The sequence below is a fragment of the Egretta garzetta genome, unplaced genomic scaffold (assembly GCF_000687185.1).
Source record: "Egretta garzetta isolate BGI_Z169 unplaced genomic scaffold, ASM68718v1 scaffold447, whole genome shotgun sequence".
Classification (NCBI taxonomy): domain Eukaryota; kingdom Metazoa; phylum Chordata; class Aves; order Pelecaniformes; family Ardeidae; genus Egretta; species Egretta garzetta.
Genome location: NW_009260397.1, coordinates 492511 through 513725, shown reverse-complemented (window position 1 = coordinate 513725; position 21215 = coordinate 492511). Strand labels below are relative to the sequence as shown.

Here is a 21215-nt window from a genome sequence, read left to right as displayed (position 1 = left end):
TTAACTTAGACCACTTTTAAATAACAAAAAAAGGCCTTGCTGGCTCATCAGTATTGTCTGCATTGTAGGAATGAAACACATTTACTCAAGGAAACTTCTCATGTACCAAATCCACCTTACACAGAATTAGCATTTATGCCACTGCATCAAATTTTGAATCGTAGTTATTGGTGTTGTTCCCTTGTACTACAAACTACTGAATCTTCTAGGATGACACTCAGAGCTCTGTATTGCCCCAAAAGTTTAAGTGAAGATACTGTATTTGTACCTAGAAGTGTTCACTGCTCTTTGCAAAAACCTCTGAACATTCTGCCACCCATCTGTGCCAGTTTCTGCAGAATCCATTCTAAATACAAACTTTATACTTACTAAGCCAATATAGAAAATGATCATCCACACTAATGGTATACATTTTGTGTGTAAATTGTAGCTATCTGACAGCATATACTGGATTGTAACTAAAATGCTGAATCATAATTTGAGCAAAAATTTGCTGTTGGTATTAGTTTAGTGGCCTTCTAAGAGGGGCTGAAATCAGTTAAGAAAAGAGGGAATACAACCATCTCTCTACTACAGGTAAAAAGGCAGAAACTCAGATTTTCTGTCTCTTATACTACAGCTGTATTTGGATTAAGTTGGAGTTCCTGTATTCAGACATTATGAAGTGAAATTGTTAGCAGCTCATTCATAATCCTTTCATGTATTACACCTGGGTTTAATTACTTTGCTGAGGAGCACTGTAAAGTGTAAGAAACAGCCACCTATTTCATCACAATTTCCTACAAGTCTTGATCTCCAGTCCTGCCTTTGCTGAAAGGGGTAGAAAAGTCATCGTTAACACTGATTTAAAGCTAGCAAAATTTTATTTTGTATTTAAGACCGAGATCCCACACCTTTGGCATGGTTTAGTAAAAGAACTTCAAATTATAGAACTGCGTGGAATAACAGTAAAAGGACATTATTATTTAGTGGTGGAAATAATAAATAGGAATCTACTTTCAGCATGGTAAAAAATTTTTCTAAGAGAAAACATTTTCTTTTATCAGTTGTTGGTTTACTGAAAAGAGTCTCGTAAGTGTTCAGTAAGTATGCTTAGTAGAATCAAGAGTGCTTCTTTGTACAAAGGCTAAACATAGTAACAGCCACTTAAAATGCAGTAGCCTTTAAAAAGTTCCGAACAAAAGGTATGTGACAAGAAAATTTCAGTGTATCAATTTTGCTTTTCATTGGTGAAGCTGGAATATGTTCTGGCACTTATACTTGCAAAATGAGTAAAAATCAGGATGCAATTTCTGAGCAGTAGAACCAGTACATTAGTGCCACCAGCAGAATCTCAGAAGGTGGTACAAAACCTATTAAAGGTTTCCTTCTGACTCCTCCAAAGCAAGTTACCAGAAGGCTACTGATCTGGGAATTTTTATTTCCACTCATGGTGTTTGATTTAGAGAGATTGTATTAGCTATGTTACTAATTAACAGGTATGTAAACTACAGGTTGGTAGAGTACTTCCTTAACCCATGCATTTTCAGGTAGGTAGTTCATTCAATACCATTAAACTGCCACAGGATTTATTTTAGAGCAGGCTTGGTTAGCTAAATAAAAACAGTTCTTACAAAAGGCTTGTAACTGACATTTAGCCTCTTACTGGTTCAGTTATCCAAATGCAAATCTTGAGCTTACACATAAAACATGAATTTAAGGGCATGCTAAGTGTTTTGAAGTGCAGAGATAGGTGTGGTAATATTGACTGTTAAGTGTTTGGTACCCAGGGTTTAAATACTTAAAAAACCCACAAAGATAAAGAAATAAAGCTGTTTAAGCCAATACAGACAAAAGGAGAACTCCACCATTGCAACAGGATCTCTTATAGCCGCCAAATGGAAGATAGCTATGAGAGATGAAGACACAAGGAAGATGCAAAAGCCAAGTGAAAAGACTGAGTATTTATGTGACACAAATTCAGATTAAAAAGCAGCTCACTGCGCCAGCATTCAGAACATCTCTGTTTTCTGAAACTGTTTCCCATTACAAGATTGTCTGTCAAAATACTAATTATGAAAATGTTTTGTCACTTTGTTTCCTTCATGATGTCAATAGAAAAGGAAGGGGTATTTTACATGCAGGGATTTTATACATAAATCTATTTTTATTTGTAATTAAGCCATTCTCAATAAAGGTTTAAAGTCACAGATAACCCTGTAACATAATGTAGCAAGTGCATTTATTAACTAGCTTATTATGAAAAAATGTTGGAAGAATCTTTAGAGGACGTGTTACATACTTAACTGGAAATGGCACAGCTGAAATTATAATTTGGAAAAAATAGTCAAATATGAATGACAGTTGAGTTCAAATTTGACTCAAATGAGTTCAAATATTTATTTCAGCTATAAATTCACAATTGCTAGGCCATAAATCGTTCATTCTGCACTTCCTGAACACCTACTGCATTACCCAAAACATACAAAAAGAAGTTTCAATATACACTAGTAGCTGAGAATAGCAAATGTATTGATATTATCCATATAAACAGCTGTTCTGTGTACTCCACAACCACTGAGTATCCTACTGGAGTGCAGCTCCAGGGAAGTAGTTTTCATTACCCATCCTGATCCCTAATAGCACCCCAGTGCTTTCTGTTCACAATGAAAAGTATGCAATTGTGCCAGCCTTGCCTATGCTTTAGCCAGTGTTTCCAGTTTTGCCTCACAACACAGCACTGAGCTTCTGAAGATAGTAAAATCATCTGTCTGCAGCACTACTTTTGCACCCTGAAGCAGCCTGAAGACATTGGTGCAACTGTGGTTGTAATACGTAGGATAAAGGGAAGTAGAAAGAACCACAGTGGTCTTGCTTTACAGTACCCACAGATCTTCAAACAACTAGGACATGTCTGGGACATTACTTAACTCTAGCAGAACTGCATCAAATAGTTCACAATTTGAAAAAAAAAAAAACCAGACAAAAACAATTTATGCCTCCTTTCTCCCTAAATTACGTATTTGGGTAGAGGGTAGAAACTGGAAAGTAGTAGTAGATAGACACACAATACAAACCTTATGTCCTCTGAACTCATTGTTTCCATCAAACTATACCACAGTACACAGTACTGAATAAATTTCATCATCATTTTATATCACTATGCTCCTACTATATATATTTCTAGCAAGGAACAAAAGTTTGGACTCATTAGTGTGAATGACAAAAAAAAAAAAAACAAACAAGCAGCCATTTTTCAATTATTTTACTTAGCACAGTTTGAATCCTATTACTTAATGGTTACAGGAGATTAAAAGTACAACATTAAAATAACAACTTGTGATCCACAGTAAAGCAATCATCCAACAGTACCTTCTAATTTGTTACGTAACATTCAATTGTAATGAGATGCTCTCTCTTACTCTTTGATTATATTGGGTACAAAATAAGGCTGGACTGCTTCAGTGAGCTTGTCTGCATACATTTCATATCTACCAGTCATCTGGAAAAGAAAAATCAAAGCTTCAGTTCTTTTAGCGAGTTATGAAAGTACTTCAGTAGAAGATATTTATAGCCACCATTTTTTTTAATGACGACATATTACTTAATTGCCCCAAACAGTAAAATCATAATTCACTCAAAATGCAAGACTGAGTGCCTTAGCACAAACTAATATGCTTTTATAAAAGAACTCGCGTTGTATTGCCTAAAACCATACTTCCATCCTCAAAAAGAGTAGAAATGCATTTCCAATCTTAAAACTTCAAAACTAACACCTTCCTGCTTTGCAGCTCTCCTTCACTGAAGTCATGTCTGCTGACTAATTACTTAAGGCTATTTTGGTTATCCTGGATAGCTGAAAGTTGAATGTGAAAGGTAGACTTACTGTCTTACGCAACAACAATATTCTCTTTTAAGTAAGTTACGTCAAGGAAGGCAAAAGAGTGTCTCTCTAATTCTGTCTTCGTATTATGACCTTGACAACTGATGAACCCTGCTGCCAGCAATAAGTTTGCATATGTGCCACTGACTGTATTTGGGTTGCTCTTACTCTATCCATTAATAATACTAAACATTATCATTGTTTTGGGTGATACAATAAGCTAGGAGGCTGAAATACAGCACTTGATGTAGTGCACTATCCTCTTCTGAAGTGCACAGTCTACAACACTGGTTCTGAGAAGAATGAACTACTTCTTTCTTGCCAGAGTGTAATTAGGACAATTTGTTTAACTATTTTGCTGCTGTAAGTTTAGCAAAGACTTTCTACTTAACATCCCTTTCAGGCATCATTGAATGCAAATTGCAGATACCAGAGCCGGTTAAATAGGTTCCTACTTGCTATCAAGGGTTTTCTGCAGTGGATAAACGATGACTTCATACTTCCTCATTCCCCTCATATCAAGAACTACCTCTGCCTCAGCCACAAATGAGAGGAAGAGGAAACAGATATCCCTCGTCATATAAACAAAAGCCACAGCTGTGCCTTAGGTGCCAAAAGACCAACAATAGCAATCCACAGCATCAACATAAAACTAAGGTGCTGAAAGCACAAGATTTGCAGACAAGAAAAAATAAGCAATTCTATACAAAACAGCTAAAGGTCAGTGTTTTGCTTTTACTGTTTGTTTTTCCTAGTCAATACAATTGCTTTTGTTCAGATACTCCTACTAAGGTTTTATAGGCAATACTCCATGCGCTTCCTGACACACTAAATCTCTACTCTGCAGTAAGGGCCTCAGATTTTAGTGTCAAAGCAAAACTTAATGCCTGCCTGACTTAAAAAAAACTGGGAATCTCTCAGCACAATTTAATTCCACTATGTCAACAGTCATATACCTACCACACACATCTATAATATAAAAAAAGCAATTCTGTCCAGAAGACAACTTGAAATTACTTTTTGTCTTTAGTCCCTATATATGGATTGGCAGTATTACCAAAGAAATTCAGCTCTAGCTAAGAAATCTCTATGTTTTAATTAAAAAGTTTATTCAGCATAGAAATTTTTTACATCAAAACACATTATGTATTGCACAAGGTGATTCCAAATAAACCAGCTCTATAAAATAAATGTCTGCTTGCAGTAATATTATGTGCAAAAATCAACACTCCTTGGAAATTATTACTTCTATTAAATACTAGACTATCACTCAAGAACCTACATGCAATGGTCACTAGCCAGGAGTTCTGGTCTACTTCATTAGGATTCAAATCATGCTGATTTTAAGAGTGGACAGGAAAAAATTCTAGTACCTAGCATTACTGAGGACTCAAACAAAAGACCAGACTCCACAGAAGTAAGCAAGATGTTTTCTTTGTCAACAAAGCCTATTTAAGAAGTTGCAATCTCTTTTTTTCCTTTTGCTTGCCTTCTTTGTTGTTCCAACAGAGTATTTGTGGGGCCTGCTGTAAACTTTATCAGATTAAAAGAAGAAACGAGAGTGTTGCTTGTTTGTTTAAAAAAAAAAATTTAAAATCTGGTCCCTCCACTAAACCAGTATACGATATAGCACCCCACGTAGCTTGTACCAGTACAACTGAAGGGTTATAGCAAACCGCAGTGCTGAGGTGGCAATTGTTTAAACCAGCACTGCTGCTGGACAAATTAAATCAAATTACACCCTCAGGACAGATAATACAAATGAGCTTTATCTCAGAATGCAAAAAAAAAATAGTAATAAGTAAGTTTGCTAAAGCCATGCAGAGAGGCTTGCATTCGTCTTAATCTGATTTAGATTAATTCAAAAGTGTGTTAGGATGCTTCAGAGTTGAACGTACACAGTTAATGAGGCTTCAACATGTCTACAAATTCAGGGAGTTAACGCTGCAAGAAGTTTGCACACAGAAAGTTCTCAGAAGCTTTAAGATTCTTGTGGTTTTGGATTTTCACTGAAATTCATAAAGAACTACCATATTAGGTCAGATCAAAGGCCCACCACAAGCTCAGTGGCAAATGCCTAGGTACCTTGTATAAGAAAACCACTCACACCTCCCCTAGCAGTCCTCGGAGCTCCTGGCAATCCGCACTTAAGGACCAAAGGCTAAGGTTTTCATTTAAAGCTACTGGCCTAGTTTCCCTGACTTTGGCTATTCCTTTCCTGAATCCATTTATGCCTTTGGCCTCCAGAACATCCTGTTACATTAGTTTAACAATTTAAGCTTTGGACTGTTGGGGGAAAAAAAAAAAGGCTGCCTTTTAACTATTGTAAGATTGTATGAAAGCTTGTTTGTTCTAATATCATATGTAAGTTTGTTTCTTTATAAGCAGGCTTACCTTAAAATTCCATTTGTCACTGACTTGCCTGCAAAGATTTAGATCCATCTCTACCACCAGAAGTCCATCCTGAGTGCGAGAGAGTCCTGGGGTCCTGCTGCCATCTGGTGCAGCTACGTAACTTGAGCCATAAAAATGGCCCAAGTCATGGTGTGCTTAAAAGAAATTTTTAAAAAGCATGTAACGCCATCTGGAAATAAGTATACAACTTAACATGCAGTATCCCATAAAATCTGGCTCAGTTTCTTGTGGTTGCTCACTCACTGTGCTTTAAGCAAGATACCATCCTGAAGAGTCACAGCACAATCCTAAGGTAACTGCAGTTTTGACCAGCAGTTACTTTCATGCATGGTACAGCTTTCACATGTATCAAATTAACAGGAAAAAGCTCACAGCATTGCCTTTTAAATAATGCATTATTATGCTTTCCCGTTACTAAGTCTCTGAACTAAAGGCTTTGCTTTCAGTGTTTTTTATTTAGAATTTAAATGAATTCTAATTGTCAAATCATACATTTCCAAAACAGCTCACGGAGATGCACCCATTCAATTTTCAATATAGTCAGAAGTAAAAACACTGGGATTTGAGGCACGGAAAAAAAAAAAAACCAAAAAAACCCAACTTACTTCATATTGCACAACTCTTACTTGTGCCAAACATCAGTCACATCTGTTGTACTACTAAGCAATGGATACCACTGACCTTTTTGATGCAGCTGCTACAAACACTTAGCTCCAAAACTAGCTAAAAAACAAAGGCTTGTGCCCTATCCAGATTAAGCCAGAAGCTGTCATGATTGTCACAAGACAAATTACTGTGTTCCAACACACAAGTGAAGTACATACAAGCAAATCTCATGTTCTTTGAGAATGCTCTTCTTTGAACATTCTCTTCTTTCAGCAAATCTGTGAAACAGGGCAAAACAGCTTGGGTGGGACTCAGGCTAGGGCTATTACTGTTAGTAATCTTAGAACTACACATAAAATGTCATGCATGCACTGACAACACAGGCTAATTTGTGGGATTTGTCTTCCAGTCCTACAATACTGCATTGACTCCAAAATGCTTAGTCCTCTGAAGTATATAGAAACCTTAGGTATAAACTTCTGGTGACCACATACTGTGGTACCACCAACCTTGACAGGAAGCGCTGCTTCCCTCCAGCTTACACAACAGCAGTCTTAAGTAAGGAAGTCACTAGCTACCACAGCTGTCATGGGGTAGGTACTTGCAGGAGAGCTATCATCTCTTCAGACTTTCTAGTTAACAATTATTAGCAACCACTGAATGAGATTTCCATTTCCACATACCTTTTCCACCATCTCCAGAAGTAAAGGCATTTTTGTAGTATTCCTGTGAAATAAGAGGAATCCGTAGGTGGCAGTATAATTCCATTTCATTCAAGAAATCCTTGCTAGTCTACCATATTTAGTATGGAAGTTTATATAATCTATTAAGATTTTTTCTGGCATACTACCAGTGATGTCTAAAGGGAGTCATCAGAGGGGCCCAGTTTCTATGATGGATAGACTAGAAAACAAGATCTTTTTGTATCACTGCCTGTCCATACACTTTGGGGAACATGTCTCAATCAGCTTCACAAGTCTAAAGAAGAGGCAAAAGAGACATTTAACCAAGCACATCTTTGTGGATCACAAAAGAAGGCAAACATATTCACATAACAGCAAAAACAAGTCTGGATTTTTGCAGGGAACCTAATAAAAGAACACACATGTAGGGTATTTGGACTAATCAGAAAGCAAGAATGACCTATTGTGTGCAATATTAATTTTTATTATAGAACTTCAGTGTCCAGAAAGAGGTAGTATCTGTACAACAGCAACCAGTTGTGTACCACTGACTTGAGGATATACTTCATTTTCAGTCATTTTGGCTAAAAGAATACTGATTTCACCACAGAAACTAAGAGAATTAGCAAAAGGGCGGGTGCCTATTACAAAGAGAGCAATTCAAGAACAGGAAGCAGCTGCAACAAAATGTAGGCTGCCAGCAACAAGGCAGCTCTCAATCTCTTTATCACTGTCCATCTTCAAATCATATTATAAACACTAATACAGTGTACAGTAATCTATGCGTTCTCGTTCTAGTGCTATTCAGTTCACCACCTTGAATTAACTCATGCTACAATACCTAAATTATGAAATGAAATTAAACAAAGTGAAGATACATACCGTTCCTACCCTGTTGATGGGACATGTAAAGCAGTGATTAGCTATTGCAGCATTTCTTGCTTCAATTGGCCACAGTGACTCGCTGCAATACACAGAAGAGCAAGCAGGTATTCACTACTTGTCTTTTCAGAGCTAAATTTAGATTATGACTGTCTTGCACTGTACATTTTCTGTCAAAGAAGCCAAAGTTAGCTGCTAAGACTGATCTTGCTCTTACAATCAACATCTCCCCACAGATACAGCCAAGCACTACAATTAATTTCTGCTCAAATATAGGTATAAATAGTTCTATCTGCTAACATGGTAAACACAGCTTTGTCATGGAAAAAAAAAAAAAAAGAAAAAAATTAACACATTTCAAGATTTTCAAAGCAATTAAAGTGTAAAATGTTTTACTCTCCAAATTACGCAATGGACTTACATGTGCTTTCACATTCCATTAATTTTCAGTATACCAAACATCATTCTGCAGCAAAGCTGTAAGAGATTCAGGCCAGTTGCCTCCTTTTTATCCCCAAATGGCCCAGGAGAAGCTTTTGCAGCAGTGAATGGAAAAAAAATTAATTATGGGAATAATAAAAAAAATGAAAGGAAAAGAAAAATCCACTTCCACCAAAAATTACTACTTCTGTTATTTCAACCACAGTTTTCATAGCACTTTCCAGTAAGTGATTTTCCCATGGTGGGTTGATGAAAAAGAAAGCACAATTAACAAAAGCATCCCGATAACTTCCCAGTGATTATCTATTAAACCAGTCACTAAATCTACACAAAACCAAGAACTGAGAAATGAGGAATAAAAAAAAAAATCGTTCTCTTTTACAAGCCTCTACCTCTTTTCCAAAGAAAATCTCAATTCCAACTGATGTTCAAAACTGAAATAGTCTTCTTTTTATTTAATAGTTTGATACACAGGGATCAGGCCAGTTAATAGGAGGCCTGGAAGTACTCAGAGCTCCAAAACAAAGGTGATACAATTTGTACACTCCTGTGACAGCATGTACCTGCCAGATTCCGAGTACCAAGACAAGATTGCAAGCATCTAACTCATTAATCTCCCAGTCAGACTCAAGAATCTTAAGAGATGGTCATTGGACTGATTGAAAAGACTTGGTTTATTGCCTCTCTTCTTGATTGCTTTCAGTCTGGCAGCCAGCTCTTCTAAGAAAAAGGGATTTTATTGAAAAGCTCCAGCAAATTACAATTTCACAGAAGAAGAGAGACAGGGAAAAAAAGGCTATAGCCAAGAAGCAACCTCAGAGACAGTTTTTACATGGGCCTCAAGAGTCCTTTTCCTGCAATAAAAATCATATGCTTAAAAACAATCAAGTGAAAGCAAATAATTAGGAGAGCCTGAAGCACCCAGAGTACAAATGAAGTGCTATATGGCAACAGGGTAATTTCTGTTTGCTCTCCTGTTAATGGGCTATAAGTGGACAAACATCACAAATATTATTCTAGTAGTGACATAAATGCCCCAAAAGCATTGTGTATTCATTCAACACTTTTCAAAGGGACATTTTCCAACATTATCCAACCTAAATTATCTTTTATACCAAAAACTATTAAAGGCAGTTTGAATAACAGAATACTGCATCTAATCTACTGTTCTACTCTCCAGGTTTGGAAATACATTGTTCTCTGCATCTGAACTGGTGGTGGATATCAAATTTTTATGCCTCTAATCTGCTTTTCCCTATTTCTACCCTAATATGAATGATCAATGTCCTCAGAATTTTCTAGCTGGTCAGCAATGAAAATTGGATTAATATTCTTGGACCTTGTTACAGAGCTACAGAAACTCCAGATTTATTTTACACAGGTACATTAAGGGGACTGGGTGAATCCTGAAGAAATGAAAAATGCTAAAAACCATATTCGTCTTACATTTCTAATTCGTCTATCATCTTGTATACCCAGTGAGCAAGTTTATATTACCTGAACGTTTAATACATTAAGGTTTACGAAACTGGAAAAACCACTTCCTCTAGGTTTAAAGAAATAAAAATTAAAGTATTCTGCAACTAGTCCACGCACTCAAGCCCAGCTGAAGGGAGAGAGAAATGAGACAGAATTTTTAGTATTATAAGAGATCAGTATGTCTTCCTTTTTTTTTGTTTGCTATTGGATATTATACTTCTATTACAATATCAACAGAAACAATGAAATATGCTCCTGTTACCTTCCTAAAACTTACCTTTGGAGCTGGAAACTCAAAGACAGTTCAGATAGCCCAAAGTATGTTTTTTTAACTCACAAAGGAAATGTTTTTGTTCCAAAGAACTCTGCAAAGCCACAATTCCCCCCACCCCATACAAAGCTAACCATTTGTGCTGTTAAAAATATTAGTATTTATAATTAAGCATAAACTATCATCACTTCCTCAGTCATATGTATGTAAACATTATACGATATAAATTCCTTATCAGAGCCTACTGTTATCAGGAAAAAAAAATAAAAACTGAAAAGAAAAAGCACAGTTGTTCTATCATGTGTTAAGCTGATGTACAGACACATTCTGGAATCCTGCACCTCAATTTACAAATAGTCTAATTTGGAATTTGAAAGTATTGAGTAGATGGCAAAGAACAGAATACAATGAGAATGAAAGGAAGGCAGGGTGATTTTGTCAAGAGTGGTATGAAGAACCACTGAAACCATTTCTACTGGTTTTCTACCTAAAGAAAGCCCCCCACACACTCTTCCAAAAGAAATGCAGTTATTTTGTATCACATTACAGTATGCCAAACAATACACAGCCTGTGTCAGGCAATGCTTTGTAAGCATGGCACATTCAAAGGTTATTATATTGAAGTGTGACTGATGCTGATAATGTAAAGGCAAAGAATATATATCTACAAATAAAGCATTATGCACTAGCTAAGAAGTGTATTTTCTTAGCTCACTGAGCTGGCTTGCTTTTTTCTTTTAGGAAGTCAAGTCAGTAGGGTGCAATTAATGTCAAACTGCAGAAGATTAATCTCAAGGGAAACAGTTTACACTGGTTCAGTCTGGTTCAAGAGGCCTGATAATCACAAAATTGCCAACAGTTAAAGAAAAAAAAGTTTCTGAGAAAAGGGTTTCTCAGCTTGGCTCTGAAAACTGCAATTTGGTATGATACTTATTGGCTCCTAGGTAGACGATGCAAGCTGGCACGCTAAGCCTGAATGTAAATTACTACTGCCTATCATAAAGCAAAAATACTACACAGATAATCTAAATAAACTTGCATTAGTTTTCAGAACACCAGCTGGATGCTGGTTAACTATCTCAGAGACAAAAGACCTGCAGATGTACAACTAACGTTCTGGAAGAGAATTAGTGACTATAAGCAGATTGGTAGCCCAACACTCCAGATGGAGAAGAATGCAGAGTCCTTCATGAAGGCAAAACAAGGAAGTGATACCTCAGGTGCCAAGACCTCAGCAAGGTGTCCCTGAGGCCCCAGCAAGGGGCTCAGAGGTTCAGTTAACTCAGAAAGCATGCAACAGCGTGAATCAGTTTGTATATTTACCTCAGAGTTCCAATAGTGGCTGAAGGGTTAAAGATGATCTCTGCTCCATTCATACTAAACATGAGCCAGTTCAGAGGGTGATGGCGCCCATAGCAGATATTCACAGCAATTGTTCCAAATTGTGTCTGAAACACCGGGTGTCCTGTATTTCCTTCCATATAATAAGTAGACTACAAACAAACAAAACAAGCAAGAAAACTACGTATGCAGACTTCTTAAAAAAGCAAAAAGAAATACCTCCCACATTGGTTTGACACTTCCCAATTTCTGATTGCCAGCTTCAAGTCATTAGACCATCAGCAAGGATGCTGTCCATTTAGTACATAGCTGCACTGTCATGGGTATATAGCAAAACGTGGCGCACTCAGGCTGCCAAGATCAAATTCAAGCTCCTTTCTGTTTCTCTTCATTCATACTACACGTAAGCATTGTCTGACTTTGACATAAACACTTCTATTAATGCTAGAAATTTCTACAGAAGCTTAAGAGTGACCCACAAATTGCCAAACTTTAGGGACCTCTCTTAGTACTTTCACCACATAAGAAAATTTTTCTAAGTCATCACGATCCTTTCATTCTGATTAGAGAGATGATGAACACTGTTTAAAGAACACTGAATTCCTTTACATTCACCTGTTATGTAATGACATGCAGTAAGTTTATGAATGCTATAAGGAAATACCAGTGTATAGCTAAGATTGGTTATTTACATTTCCTATATGCCTTTTGCTCTAAACAAACAGAAGGCTTGAAACTACCACCAGGAAAATCACAGGATAAATCCAGAGAACACTCCTTAAAGAAACTGGAGCCACCTGTAGGCTTAAAAAATCCCATTTACCATATGCTGTGAACTTATCATAGTTTATCATACTTATCATAGCAAACATTTCTAAACAATTAGAAATGTACTGGTTCCTGTAAAAGACACTAGTGAAGAGAAGGATAGGACATTGTTAATAGCTATCAAGAGAGACAAACATTCACAGAGCTATTCTAAATGAAATGTACAGAAATGGTTCTTCCCAGATACAATAAAAAGGTAGGTGTGGAGTCACTGACAGTTGCCTTCTTAGTGCTCAGTGGTAGTCAAAAACCCAAGAAAATGTCTGATATCAACAGGAAGGGTATTGAATGTAACAGAAAACATCATTTTGCCATTTTGTAAGAATTCTCTGCGCCTGTGGCTTGAGTAGTCTGGGCAATTCTAGTGTCTGCATCTCAATAAGGATATACTAGAGATGGAACAAGCAAAGGCAACTGAAACAATGAAGGGGATGGGGCAGCTCCCTTGTGAGGAGCAACTAAAAAGGCTTTTCAATCTGCAGACAGAAGGCCGAGGGCAGTATTATGAATGAGATTTACAAAATCACAAAGGCAGTGGATAAGATGAATACAGAAATCCCAAAGCTGCAGCAGTAGTAGGTACTAACTGAAATTACGCTCCTGTACCTGTTTTCAAGCAAAGGAACTTTTTTCATAGAGCAGGAAGCACAGTTCTGAAATTTGCTTCTTTGTGAAAGCAGGTATTATCACCAGGGTCAGAAGGGATTAGACAAATTCATTGATAAAAAATACACAGATAAGAAACAAAACAGACAGCCACATGCCACCCAACATCCTTAATACAAAGACCATGAATACCAAGGGAGTACAGAAGTTGCAGAGCAGCCAGACTTGTTCCTAACAGTACCTTTTTGTGACAATCTGAGAGACAGAAAAGCAAGATACATAATCCACCAGCCTGACCCTATGGGGTGTGCCTCTTATCATGTAAGAAAGGCGTGTTGTAAAATAATTCACTTTTTATTGAAACTACCTGTCCATTATAACAACCACTGCCATTGGTCTTGAAGGAAGCAGAACCACAACCACATCAGGCCTAAAGCAAGCACAGCTACAACAAACCAGGGCCTCATCTCAGTGTAGGAGAATGGCATCCTGGGGGATCGTCTTCTGAAAGCAAGAAGGACTAGAGGTTCAGTACATCCAGTAAATGTGATATCTCATATTTCTTATTTATTGTCAGGTCTCATGAATTTGCACAGTCCCTTGGGCACTGATTTTATCTCCTTTCATGTCTGTAGAGAACACACCACGTGGTGGGCACTCACACCATCCTTTTTCAAAACAATTCTCCTGATTGAATAGATTTCCATTTTTTCTTCTATTCTTAGTTTTCTTTTATTACAATAGGAAAAGAAAAACAAAATGTTGCTTCAGGGAATTCATCAGTTCTTATTTCTTTATTCCTAACCAGAGGTCACAATCATCTCCACAGCAACAAGCTGCGATGTCTCAAGAAGGACTGATTTTTGTTTATTTATATGCCCTCCCACACATGGGCTGAATAGGTTACAGACCAATCTCTTTCCCCTTTCCACTTAGTTCTCACCGATTCAACAAGGACAATTTTAACACGGCTCCTTTCCCTATCTGCTCTACAGACACCATCCACAAAAAATAATTTCAAATTAAACCCTTTCTTGGGGGTTAACTTTGTTGATAAAGAAAACAACATTAAAGTAACAGAGCATAATCCTTCCCCGTAGTCTTGATGGTTTATAAAGTTCCTCCATCAGAAGTGCTCAGCTTTGCTAACAAAACTAGCTAAAAAGACAGTGCTGTTTTGAGTAAACACTACTTGCTTCCATAATGAGGTAGACACAAGAAACGTCAAATCATTATAGTATACCTGCAAGATATAAATAGATTGTTTTGTGGTAATTCTGGCATTTAGGATTATAAGAACTCACTCCTTTTAAGAGTTACGCAAAAATCTTTACGAAATTCTATTTATACTTCACATGGAAAAGTAATAATATTTTCTTTTTTTAGGTGCCTTTCATTACAGTTTCATAGCTGGAAACAAGAATTTTCTTGGAATCTTGATGCGCCACAAAACACTGTCTGGAAAACTGAAAGACATCATATCGTAGCACAAGCAACAGGAATTTACTTTTTGTTTGATTACACGAGGAACAAATCAAGAATATGGAAAGTAACCAAAAAATTCATTTTTATTAGTGCTTGTACTCTATATGGGTTTGTTAGTTACTGTTTTGCTAGCTAAAAGACAGATCCAATAAGATAATATTAAATTTCAAAACTGTTGTTAAAGATAGAAGTCAACACTGGTGACTGACAGGCCTGTGCCAGAAAACCATTGTGTAGAAACCTATTAACAGCTGCCTCTGAAGAAACATAAACCAGTCTGATCAGCCCTGGGAGCCCAGGTCAAAACTGCCAGAGGTCTTTGAACACAAAGTTTCAAGATGCAAAAAACCCTTTTAAAAATAATAAAAAAGCAGTTTGGATTCTGAACCCTCAGTTTAGCAACTGGAGTATTCAGACAGGGAACAAAAGCAACAGCAGGTATATAGCCCCCAGTGCTTGGAAGAAATGCCTCTGTTAATTACTCACTTTACCTGACAAGGAGAGATTTAGTTAGGTAAGACAATGTATTTTTAGACTTTGGTTAATTTTTAATCCTGATCTCTCTGCTTGTGATAATTCTATGGATGGGTAAACACATTTCAGATCTACCAGTTTTCTTCCGACATTGCCTTTACTACCAGTTCAGTTTCTGAAGCTGATTCTGGAGGACGGCCTAAAAATTGCTGGGGGCTTCAGTGGAAGTAACGTGATTAGTAAACAGAAGATGCTGTAAACCAGCTATTCAGTCAGAAGCGTAATTAATTAAAGGATTCTGCTCAAAGAAACACAAGCAGAGGAACTGTCATTTCCAAAAACCTCACAGAGAAACGGAATCAAGACCATAAACAATGCTCACACCTGAACCATGAAACAATTGCATTCCAAATTAAAATAAGTTCAACATGCACACATGCAAAAACTATCTGAGCCAATCACACACAACTAACATAACAAAGCTGTGACTTTCAGGTTTTGTTTTAAAGATTCTCAATACTTTTGTAGTTTCCATCAGGCCAAGGAAGAGTGCACGACAAAGACTCAATGTTATTTGTCCTTTAAGAGTCATGACTCTATTCTTGATAAATTAACTTACTATAATTTCACCTGAGAAAAACTGATTTGACACTTAATGAGCCACATTTTCTAGAAATACATTTCCTGCCAGTATGACTCTGTAACACATGCTTACACAAAGAGCTGCAAAGTAAGACTAGCTTGATAATCACAATACCACGTCTTACCTCATTGAAATCTCCAATCCTTGGAATGTGATTTTTCCTACTTTTGCCAAGGACAGCTCCAGAATTAGAAATGACCACTGCAGCATTCCACAGAGTTCCCCCGTGTATTTCATCTCGCTCCAGGATTGGAGATACCACGACCATATTGTATTTCTTTGCCAGCTATAAAACAAACACAATTCTTTTATCATACACAAGCCTGCAGTAATTATTTTCATTTTTTGGTTCATAAAGAAGGATTAACAAAAGTTCTCATCTGGTACATCACTCTGACTGTTATCAAGGGCTAATGCTTAACCCACACTGGGATACCCACATCACTACAGTTTCTTCATCAAAGATGGATACAACACAGAGAGCTTTCCACCCGAATCCTTCAACTAGAAATTAAAGGTACCAACAGGAAAAGAGGCATCCTAACAGCAATGGTCAAACTACAAAGCCGACCTCTAAGCATTCATAGGTATAAGAGGAGATATATCGCATCCCATTCTTTCGTTCCAGTATACCACAAGTGGTATACCAGAATGAAAGACACCATGGCTAGCTGAAAACAGTTATTTAAAAGAAAAAAAGAAATGTAAAATAGCGTTACATGTTAACTATAAATGTTAAATAACACAGGTGAGAAATATAGCAAATTCTGACTGCCAGTTTACTAGCACATTGTCTTTTCCTTCAAATCACTTTTGTTTCTCCAAACTTCCATAATGTCAGTAATTCCATAGCGAGAAGCAACCCACACTTGCCCTAGATCAGACTAAAGATATTATGCTGCCTGCAAAAGCTTAATAGGTCAGTGCATACCCACGCAAATTTGACATCAAAACAGTCTTTTGTTGTTTCAATCACTTGTAAAAGAAAATAATTTAAATTCCTTATTAAAAAAAAAAAAGTTGTCAGAAAACAAAAATAAACTCTGCCATTCTTGCAAGCAACAGCCTCTAGAAAAATAAGAGCCAGACAATAACAAATTTCTTTGGGTCAATAAAAAGCCCCCTACATTTTGGGTCATTTCACAGGGAGATGCAAAAGATTTGTCTGAAAGTGTTCCCTGCTCAGAAAAGGCTAGCTATTCTTCTCCTCACACCTTCAATCAAACATTGTTTCATGCTCAACTGTTCTAGGCAGGAAACACCTTTTAAATGGAAATTAAAAATATTTGTATGAAGAATCATTCCTCCCTTCTAACATTCAGGAATAATTAACTGGGCCTTCCACAGTACAAGGCAGTCAATAAATGCAAAGTAGTTTAAAAAAAATTGAGCACAGTTGTTGTTGCTGTCCATTTCTACTTCACTATCATAATATTTGTCAAGCAAGGTGAAAATTTATTTTTGATTATTTCAGTTTTCTCAGTGGTACAAGATCAGTATGTAAAGAAGAAACCCACACTAATCAATGGCAGTTATGCGCTGGGGTTGGAGGCTGGATGTGGGGTTTTTTGCTTGGTTGCTTTTTTACCTCTTGACAGAATTTTGTTGTTGGCCCATCCTCTGCTGACTCAGCAAATTCAGTCCAAGGAAGCTTCTCTCTTGTACAAAAAGCAAAGGGCATGGCTGAAAAGCATCAGTGCAAGAACGTTCATGTCACTCAAGAAATACATGCTGTTTTCATGAATACAGATAAAAAAATTAAACATTTAAGAATGATTCAACTGTTTCCCTTGTTTAAACGCAAAAGCTATTTAAAAATATTTTTAGCAAGGGCAAGGAGTTTCAGGCCCACAAACAGCAAAGTAGAAAAGAAAGAATGTACTTAGTGAAGTCTTACCGGAGGTAAAAATACAAAACACACCTCAGTCACTAGTGTACACTTTCTGTGAATAACTTGCTTTCACAACTCAGGCCTTCATTTTGTTTTTCACCTCTATTAAGCTTCAAAGACTCCATTTTAATTAATTAAATTTAATTAAAATTAGATATCTGTCTAGAAAAAACCCCAACGTTTCAGAAGAAAGAAAAAGAGGAAAGGATCACAAAGGATGGCACGAAGAAGGAGCACACCTAGAAATATCACTGTTGCAGCATACAAGTCTTCAATATAACAGACTTTGCATACATCTTCCATACAGTTCTGCTAAGACTCTTTGTTTTCTCCTTTAGAAAGCAAATCAGCAAAGTCAACTGTTATATCTTGGAATATCTCTGCTGTTTACTTACAAGGCATGCTTCTACTACAGGATACTTGTTAAAAATAGAAGGAACTTGACCTCTGACACGCTAAAAGGAATCACAGAAGATACTCACTCCAAGCCTCCTGGAAACAAACTATGTTGACCCCACACATTGCAGCTACTTCCACAATATCCTCAATTCGTCTGTGCAGTGCAGCCACCTGATTGCGAGAAGTGTCATGCTATGAAAAAAGCTGTATGTTCTAACTCACTCGTATATTAATAGCCTGGTTTTACAAGCTTTGTTCACATTAAATTTATCTTGTTCTATACTTAACCCTATTGCTTTCAGGGGGAATAACTCAGGAAGTTATCATTCCTGAGCACTGATAATAGAAAGAGTTAGATACGGATTTTTAAATGCATTTAGATGCTGAAAACAGAGAAAGCAATCCAATGAAATTCTAATTCCATGGTTACAACATTTAAATATATGGCAACTCATTGCTGACTGACTTGCAAATAGCTAAATATCTTAACAGAATCAGCAAAAATTATAATTTTGCTGCTCATTGTAAACAACCTACAGAACAATGTTAAGTAAACGTGAATTCAAAGTCAAGTACTCAGATTCTTAAAATATGAGGTTAGGACAGTCCATTTCCTTGGTTATCTCTGAATCCTGCTCACACACATGGATCTTGGACACTCTCTAGAAGTTATTAACTCCGAACTATTTTCTAAATAGCTCTGTCCAAAGAGCTAAGTAGATTATTACTAAGAAAAAACATCAAAGCATTTATTAATTAGTAAAACCCCATTGTTTCAAAGTACTTTTTTCTTGAGTATTCTACTTAAAGATAAGCATAGGTGTAGCACATTGCATTGATACTTTCAGGTGTCAATAAAAAAGGATGCAAGCCAAGTCAACAGTGACCTACGAACTCAACAAACCAGGACACACTGATTTACAGAAATAGTTAACTAGTTATTTATAAGGTAAAATCATTAATATAACTGTTAATCTTTTTAACAGATGCTACCAGGAATCCATAAACTTCATTGATATACTGAATTAATTACTTGTGTCTGTGACAGGTAATCTTTCCAAAACAAATTACCTCAGAAACGTCACTGTAAAAAACTACTACTCCAGGAGATTTTATAAATGTGGTATTTTCTTTCACTTTTTTAAAGCTACTTTTAGGAGACTATATCTATATATGTCTTTAACAGATGCTACCAGGAATCCATAAACTTCATTGATATACTGAATTAATTACTTGTGTCTGTGACAGGTAATCTTTCCAAAACAAATTACCTCAGAAACGTCACTGTAAAAAACTACTACTCCAGGAGATTTTATAAATGTGGTATTTTCTTTCACTTTTTTAAAGCTACTTTTAGGAGGCTATATCTATATATGTTACCTCAGTGCTTTTGTATCCGCGATGTTAGGAGATGGCGGTCACCCTGTAATAAGATTTGGTTTACTGCTGTACAAAGAATAACGAACACAGCTTTATTAATCTGTGTTTACTCTAATGGATTTTCCTATAATGGAACATTTCTCAATTAAACCAAGACCTGCACCTGTGGTTTCCATGGGTTGCCATCTCTTTTGATTTCGGGTAAATGATTTTCTGTTTCATTTTAGAGGCAAAGGATTTTCATGTACAAAATCAGTGACTAAATATTTAGTTTTGGAAAAACTGCAAACAGGTTGGGCAATTCACTAGGTAAACAACACAAGAAATGTTTCTGAGAAACAATAAAACTGAATGTGTCATTCAAATTTCTTACAGCATGCTGTGTTAAGATAGCGATGGGTCCTATATTGCCAGACAATCAGCAGACATTTCATGATGAAGTTTCTAACCATCAACAACCGAAGCGTGTTATTTCTCAAACCAGTAGAAGAGGAGCTACACACAAATGGCTCAGATCCCAGTTTGCGTACCTGGAGTGCCACAGCTGCGTCTGTGGGAAGAGGAATTTTATTTTGTACTAGTCCTACTCGAACAATACGTGGCCTTCGCAATTGCTCTGGAGCAGCTTCAAATCCATAGCCCTGTAGCTCAAAGTCTCTTTCCTGAGCTGCTGATAGAGCAGCAGCTGGCAGATTAAGTTTTCTGGATTGAACAAGAAACAAAGACATTTCAAGATGAGATATTCCCCTTTTCTGCTCTGAATGCAATGGGTCAAAAGGATCACAAATACTGTCTACCCCTGTGGAGACACGCAAGCTCCCATGTCCCCAAACACAACTGTCAGACAAGCGGACAGTCAGGGGGTAGCCAGGCCATGCACAAATCTCACTGCTCTCTCCATGGCAGCAAACTCCCAGTGTCCTCCTCTATAACTGTGATTTCCAGACGCTATTACCCTGCTACAGAAATCAAGGAGCACGTACGTATAAATGTTCATCTGCCATCCCCAAATTATAAACACTTCCCCTCCACCATATTTTTCCTTGTGTTAGTTTCCCACTTTTCCAGCTCCCTCACCCCAAAGCCACGACCTCCCCAGCCCCCTTCAAAACTACACTCCCTCACATCTTTCATTCCAGTCGGCTACCCATGCGACCCCTCTACCGCCCTGCCTTCCAAACCTGGATTACCTCCAAGCTACCCCAGTTATCTCACCACAGCCTAACCTCACCGCAGTACCACAAGCACCACAGGACCCACCCTTCTTTTTCCTTTCAGCCCAGCCCTGTGTCCTGCGCATCCATCCTCAAACTGACTCCTTCTCCCTCACTCCCGGGCTGGGCGTCCAGCGCGGAGACCGAGCGGGGGAAGGGAGACGGGACACGACCCAGCGCACCTTGCCTCGCCCCCGTAGAGGATCCGCTTCACCTCGGGGAGGTCCTCGGGGGGGATGTGCTGCTCCAAGCACGACTCCAGCGACTTCAGGCTTCCCGCCATGGCGCGGCGCGAGGCGAGGCGGGGGGACCCGC

The 21215-nt window shown here is 37.5% G+C and overlaps 1 protein-coding gene across 1 annotated transcript; it reads right to left on the bottom strand.

Moving 5' to 3' along the window:
* Positions 1-3397: 3397 nt before the first annotated feature.
* On the bottom strand, positions 3398-21183 carry UPB1 (beta-ureidopropionase 1). Its single transcript, XM_009643091.2, has 10 exons — positions 21083-21183; positions 20217-20388; positions 18390-18477; positions 17605-17699; positions 16141-16302; positions 11963-12132; positions 8449-8530; positions 7567-7609; positions 6257-6411; positions 3398-3481 (listed from the first exon to the last, which is right to left on the bottom strand). Exons 1-10 carry the CDS (start codon positions 21181-21183, stop codon positions 3398-3400), a joined length of 1152 nt encoding a protein of 383 aa, XP_009641386.1.
* Positions 21184-21215: the final 32 nt, after the last annotated feature.